Source organism: Melozone crissalis, unplaced genomic scaffold (assembly GCF_028551555.1).
Source record: "Melozone crissalis strain CALT ecotype California unplaced genomic scaffold, PUWL_Pcris_2 ptg000194l_1, whole genome shotgun sequence".
In the NCBI taxonomy this organism is placed as follows: domain Eukaryota; kingdom Metazoa; phylum Chordata; class Aves; order Passeriformes; family Passerellidae; genus Melozone; species Melozone crissalis.
This window is the reverse complement of record NW_026535959.1, coordinates 57,052-64,028: the sequence shown is the minus strand read 5'-3', so window position 1 is coordinate 64,028 and position 6,977 is coordinate 57,052. Positions and strand designations below refer to the sequence as shown.

The window sequence follows — 6,977 nt, the reverse complement described above, 5'->3', positions numbered from 1 at the left end:
CCAAAAATACCCCCAAAACACCCCTGAGAGCCCCCCCAAAAATGCCCCCAAATCACCCCTGAGAGCCCCCCAAAAACATCCCTGAGAGCCCCCCAAAAATGCCCCCAAATCACCCGAGAGCCCCCCAAAACCCCCGAGAGCCCCCCAAAAATGCCCCCAAATCACCCCTGAGAGCCCCCCAAAAACCCCCCAAAACATCCCTGAGAGCCCCCCAAAAATACCCCCAAAATACCCCTGAGAGCCCCCAAAAATACCCCCAAAACACCCCTGAGAGCCCCCCAAAAAATGCCCCCAAAATACCCCTAAGAGCCCCCAAAAATACCCCCAAAATACCCCTGAGAGCCCCCCAAAAACCCCCCAAAACACCCCTGAGAGCCCCCCAAAAATGCCCCCAAAATACCTCTGAGGGCCCCCCAAAAATACCCCCAAAACACCCCTGAGAGTCCCCAAAAACCCCCCAAAATACCCCTGAGAGCCCCCCAAAAACCCCCAAAATACCCCCGAGATCACCCCTGAGATGCCCCCAAATCCCCCCTGAGAGTCCCCCAAAAAACTCCAGAGACCCCCCCCAAATCCCCCACCCTTTTCCCCAGAGCGCCCCCAGACCCAAAATCCTCCCAAACACCCCCCAGGGATCCCCAAAATCCATTAAGGATCCCCCAAAAACCCCCCAGGACCCCTCAAAATCCCTTAGGGACCCCCCCTCAAATCCTCTTGGGACCCCCAGGAGTCCCCCAGGACCCCCCAGTTCTCTTTAGGGACCCCCCCAAAATCCCCCAGGACCCCCCAAACCCCCCAGGACCCTTTAGGGAACCCCCAGTTCCCTTTAGGGACCCCCCAAGACCTCCCAACATCTCCCACGACCCTCGAGAGACCCCCAGGACCCCCCAAAATCCCTTAGAGACCCCCCCGGGAGCCCCAAAATCCCTTAGGGACCCCCCAAGAACCCCCAGGACCCCTCTAGAGCCCCCCAGGACCCCCCAAAACCCCTCAGGACCCCCCAAAACCTTTTAGGGACCCCCAAAGACCCCCGAAGTGCCCCCAGGATCCCCCAAAGCCCTCAGGACACCCCAAAACCTCCCTGAGGATCTGCCCCTCCCCCACCTCCAGCAGCAGCCCCTCCCCCTCCTCGGGGGGGCGGAGCTCCAGGGTCACGCGGTGCGGGGGGAGGGGCCCGAGCCCGGCCCGGTGCAGCTCCAGCTCTGGGGGGGGAGGGGCGGGGTCAGCAAGGGGGGAGGGGCAAAATGGGGGGAGGATTTGGGGCCTGGCCCCTCCCCCTCCACGGCCCCCTCCCCTCCCCCACCCCGGTATTTTTGGTATCTCCCCTCCCGGAAGTTGCTCTTTCCAACCCGGAAGTCCCTTTTTCCTCTCCCGAAAGTTGCTCTCCCTTTCTGCCGGAAGTTGCTCTTCTCCCCCCGGAAGTTGCTGTCACCACCACCACAAGTTGCTCTTCCCTGCCCCAGAAGTCGTTTTCCTCCCTTTCCCGGAAGTTTCTGTCCCCTCCACCGGAAATTGGTGTCTGCTGCGCCGGAAGTTGCTATTTGCAACCCAGAAGTTCTTTTTTCCACTCCCGGAAGTTGCTCTCCTTCCCCCGAAAGTTGCTCTCCCTTACTGGAAGTTGCTCTCCCCACCCCCGGAAATTCCTCTCCCACCATGGGAAGTTGCTTGACACCTCCCCGGAAGTTCTTTTTTCCACTCCCGGAAGTTGCTCTCCCCTGCCCAGAACTTGCTTCCCCTTCCCCGGAATTGATCTCCCCTCCCCGGAAGTTGCCCTCTGCCCCCGGAAGTTCCTCTCCCACCACGAGAAGCCACTCTCCACCTCGACGGAAGTTGCTCTTTCCACCCCAGTTCTTTTTTCTACTCCCGGAAGTCGCTTTCCCCTTCCCCAGAAGTTGTTCCCCTTCCCCAGAAGTTGTTCTCCTTCCCCGGAAGTTGATCTTCGTTTCCCAAAAGTTCTCCCCCCGGAAGTTGCGCTCTCTCCCCCTTCCCAGAAGTTGCTTTTCCAACCCGAAGTTCGTCTCTCCCTCCCCGGAAGTTGCTTCTCCTCCTCCAGAACTCATCTCCCTTCCCCGGAAGTCTCTCTACACCTCCCGGAAGTTGCTCTTCCCCCCCCAAATTTTGCTCTGCCCCACCGGAAGTCTTTCTAGCGCCCCCGAAGTTGCTTCCTCTATCCCGGAAATTGCTCTTTCCCCCCGGAAGTTGCTTTTCTTCCCCTGGTAGCTGCAATTCTTGCCCCGGAAGTTGGTCTCTCCCTCCCCGGAAATTTCTCCCCTGGAAGTCTCTCCCCTTCCCCGGAAGTTGCTCTCCTCCACCGGAAGTTGTTCTCCCTCCCCGGAAGTTACTTTCTCCTCCGGAAGTTGGTCTTCCCTCCCCAAAAGTTCCTCTGCGCCCGGAAGTTGCTCCCCCATGCCCAGAAGTGGCTCTCACCCTCCCCAGAACCTGCTCTCCCTTCCGGGAAGTTGCTCCCCCTCTCCCGGAACTGATCTCCCTTCCCCGGAAATCGCTCCAACACCACCAGAAGTTCTTCCCCCACCCCCCCCCGACATCGCTTTCCCTCCCTGGAATTGATCTCCTTTGCCCCGGAAGTTCCTCCTCTCCCCCTGGAAGTGGCTCCCTCCCACCGGAAGTTCCTCTCCCCCCAGAAATGGTTATCTCCTCCCCCAGAAACTGCTCTCTCCCACCGGAAGTTTCTCTCTCCCCCCCGGAAGTTGCTGTCCCCAACCGGAAGTTCCTCCTCCCCAGAAGTTCCTCCTCCTCCCCCCGGAATTGGAATTGGCTCCTCCCTCCCACCGGAAGTCCCTCCCCCCACCGTTAGTGTCTCTCTCACCCTCCCGGAAGCGCTGGCTGTCGAACGGCTGCAGCAGCGCCCCCGGCTGGAGGGGCCCGTGGGGGGCGTGGGGCCCCCTCACCACGGCGGGGGCGGGGCCGTGCCCGGGGCGCAGGCGCAGGAAGAGCCCCCGGGGGGCGCTGCTGAGCAGCAGCCCCGGCCCCGCCCGCAGCGGCAGCACCAATCGCGGCAGCGGCGGCGGCGGCGCCCCCTGGCGGCCGGGAGGGCTCAGCAGGTACTCGCCCGGAGGCGCCGCCCCCTGCCAGGCCTGGGCGGGGCCTCGGCGCAGCCGCAGCAGCAGCGCAGCGTCCCCTGCGGGAAAGGGGCGGGGTCAGCGCGGGGGAAGGGGCTAAAGGTGGGGAGTGGGCGTGGCTAAAGGGTGGGGTATAAATGAAAAGGGCGAGGTCACAGTGAGGGGGCGGGGCTAAACCTGGGGAGTGGGCATGGCTAAAAGTTTATTAGGAATGAAAGGGCTGGGGTCACTGTGATGGGTGGGGCTAATGGTGGGGAGTGGGGCGTGGCTAAAGGGTGAATTAGGAATTAAAGGGGCGGGGCTAAAGGTGGGGAGTGGGCGGGGCTAAAGGAGGTGGAGTGGAAATGAAAGTGGTGGGGTCAGGGCAAGGGGTGTAGCTAAAAGGGGTATAAATAAAAGGGGCGGGGTCACCATGAGGGGCAGGGCTAAAGGGTGGGGTATGATGAAAGGGGCGGGGTCACAGTGAGGGGCGGGGCTAAAGGTGAAAAGTGGGGCATGGCTAAAGGGGGTGGGAATGAAAGGGGCGGGGCCACAGAGGGTGGGGCTGGAGCCAAAGCTCTGTAGGTCCCTGCGTTTGGGGGAGGAGCCAATACTGTGTCAGTGTTGGGGGCGTGGTAAGATTTAGCTCCTCCCCTTTTGGGGTGTGGCTTACCATCTGCAGGGGGGAGGGGCTCTGCGCTCTCCACCTCGATGCGCAGGGGCAGCACTTCTGGGGGCGGAGCCTCTGCTAAAAGGGCGTGGTCAGGCAGAGGCCACACCCTGTAGCTCTACCCCCAGGGCCACCCCACCCCCAGGATTGGCCCAGCACCGCCCCCATCCCCCCCCTCACCGGGCTTTTCCTCATCCGTGGTTCCATCCTGGCTCTCTGGGGGTGGGGTCGGTGGGAGGGGCTCTGTAGGGCTCAGCCCCGCCTCCTTCTGGCTCTGCCGGCCCTTGGGGGGCTTTGGCTCTGTTGGGGGGTGGCACTGAGAGGGTTAACACGGCTCTGACCCCTGCTCCCCTCCCCCTGCCCGTCCGGTGCCCTGTTTGGCCCCACCTCCGGTGCTCCTCTGGTTTGGTTCCCCCATCTCGGGGCACCCCCAGCCCCAACAGCCTCCCCCACTTGGGACCCGTCCTGATTTGGGGGTTCCCCACATCCAGTCCTGTTCCCTCATTTCCAGCGTTCCTCCATATTGAGTCCCCATTTCCTTTGTCCCCCCCCTTTTCTGGTGTGTCTCCCAATATTCGGTCCCCGTTTCCTATGTGTCCCCCCATATTCAGTCCCCTCATTCCATTTCTCTTTTGTCCCTCCATATTCAGTCCCTATCTCCAGTGTATCCCCCCCATATTCAGTCCCTCCTCTCCATTTCCAGTGTGTCTCCCCATAATGAGTTCCCATTTCAGCTGTGTCCCCCCATATTCAGTCCCCTCCCCCTTTTTCCAGTGTCCCGTCTATAGTCAGTCCCCTCATTAAATTTCCCTTGTGCCCCTCCATATTCAACCCCCATTTCCTGTGTGTCCCCATATTCAGACCCCTCATCCATTTCTGGTGTGTCCTCCCATATTTTGTCCTCTCACACCATATCCCATGTCCCCTCCTATATTCAGTCCTTCGATCCCATTTCCTCTCTGTCCCCATATATTCAGTCCTCACTCTCCATTTCCCATTTTCCCCCCCATATTCAGTCCCCTTTTCACGTGTGTTCCTCCATATTCAGCCCCCACTCCCCATTTCCTGTGTGTCCCCCCAAAATGAGTCCCCATTTCTGGTGTGTTCCTCCATATTCAGTCCCCACTCTCCATTTCCCTTGTGTCTCCCCATATTCCATCCCCATTTCCGGTGTGTCCCCCTATTTTCAGCCCCCATTTCTGGTGTGCCCCCAAATATTCAGTCCCCATTTCTGGTGTGTCCCTCCATATTCCATAACCATTTCCGGTGTCCCCTCCATATTCAGTCCCCATTTCCTGTGTGTCTGCATATAATGAGTCCCCATTTCTGGTGTGTCCCCCCATATTCACTCCCCCCACCCCATTCCCTGTGTCTCCCCAATCTCCATCCCCCATTCGATGCCCCCATTTCCCGTTCCCCCCCATTCCATCCCCCCCATTCCCATTCCCGCTCCCTTTCCCATCCCCGCTCCCGTTCCCGGTTCTCACCGCGGGCGGGCAGCACCCGGTACACGCGGTATGGGCAGGGCCCGTCGGAGCGGCCCCGCCCCGGCAGCTGCCGGAACTCGGGGCTCCGGGCCAGGGCGCAGCGCAGCCGCGTCTTCCAGCCCGCGGGGTCGGGGGGGTCCCCGGGCCGCAGCCGCCCCTTGTACTCCGCCCATGCCTGCCGGGAGCAGCGCCGTCACGACACGCCCACTGCCACGCCCAGCTCATTTCCATAGCGCGGCCCCCGCCCCAATCTCGCACTTTGCATGGCTCCGCCCAATGCGCAAATCCCCGCCCCGCTGCTGTCCAGGCCCCGCCCCCACCAGGTTCCTTCAGCAGAGGGGGCGTGGCTCAAGCCCCGCCTCCTCCCATGGCTTTGCTTAGCGTGCGCCCGCCCATAGCCCCGCCCTCTTCTTAGCTCCTCCCTCTTTCACAGCCTCTAAGCCCCGCCTCTCAGCCAGGCCCCGCCCATCACCTTACAGAGTTCTGTCCCCCACTTTTGCGAAGCCCCGCCCATCTTTATTAGCCCCGCCCCCACCGTGCCGGGCCCCGCCCCCTCTCTGAAGAGCCCCGCCCCTGACCCTGCAGGCTGAGCCCCTCACTACATAGCACCGCCCCTCAGTCTGTATAGCCCCGCCCCTCTGTGTAGCCCTGCCCCTGACACTGCAGGCTCCGCCCCTCACTACATAGCCCCGCCCCCTTATGCAAAACCCCGTGTGGTGCACAGCCCCGCCCCCAGCCCCGCTCCTACTCTATAGAGCCCTGCCCCTCGGTCGCTATAGCCCCGCCCACAGCCTGCAGAGCACCTCCCCAGCCCCGCCCCTCATTCTGCAGAGCCCCGCCCCTCGGTCGGCATAGCCCCACCCATCACTCTGCCGAGCACCACCCCCACCCTGCATAGCCCCGCCCCTACCCTGCAGAGTGCAATCCCTGCCCCATCGCGAGCCCCGCCCCTCACTGTCCCTCACTGTGCATAGCCCCGCCCCTTGCTCGCTGCAGCCCCGCCCCTCGGTGCTATAGCCCCACCTCACACAGCGCCGTCCTCAACCTGTCTAGCCCGCCCCTAGTTTGCATAGTGTGGCCCTGACCCCTCGGTCACAGTAGCCCCGCCCCTACTTTGCATAACTCCGCCCCGCCCCACAAAACCCGCCTCTACGCCGAAGCCCCCGCCCCTTCTTTGCAGAGCACCGCCCCCGCCCCGTCGCTGCTCACTCCCCTCTCTGTGCATAGCCCCGCCCCTCGTTGTTATAGCCCCGCCCCTACTCTGCATAGCGCCGCCCCCGCCCCGTCGCGAGCCCCGCTCCGCCCGCCGTGCGCCCACGGGATCCGCAGCGCCGTCCGTGCCGCGTCGTCCCACTGCAAACCGGGGAAGCGCCCGCTCTGCAGCTGGGCCAGCAGCCACGGGCGGAGCCGCCGCGGGCCGCCCTCCGCCATCCCGGGCACCGGGAGAGACCCGACAGCGGCGGGGACAGCAGGGAGAGAGGGGAGGGAAGGGGACAGAGGGACAGAGGAGACAGCGGGGAGACAGGGGACAGCGGGACAGGGGGACAGAGGGACAGGAGGATGAGAGGGGACAGAGGGGAGAGAGGGGACAGAGGGACACGCGAGGGACAGGGGGAAAGAGGGACAGAGGGGAGAGAGGGACGGGGGGGACAGAGGGACAGAAGGGACAGCGGGCGGACAGAGGGACAGAAGGACAGGAGGGAGAGAGAGGACAGCAGGGACAGAGGGGAGACAAGGGAGAGAGGGACAGAGGGGGGAGAG

General features: G+C 62.9%; 1 protein-coding gene across 1 annotated transcript; it reads right to left on the bottom strand.

The window, feature by feature from the left end:
• Positions 1-1,107: 1,107 nt before the first annotated feature.
• On the bottom strand, positions 1,108-6,674 carry LOC128949039 (interferon regulatory factor 9-like; the record flags this gene model as incomplete). The annotated part of the gene is made up of 6 exons (XM_054293833.1): positions 6,477-6,674; positions 5,217-5,391; positions 3,910-4,029; positions 3,733-3,807; positions 2,828-3,139; positions 1,108-1,202 (listed from the first exon to the last, which is right to left on the bottom strand). Coding segments are annotated over exons 1-6 (948 nt in total), but the record flags the coding sequence as incomplete, so codon positions are not given.
• Positions 6,675-6,977: the final 303 nt, after the last annotated feature.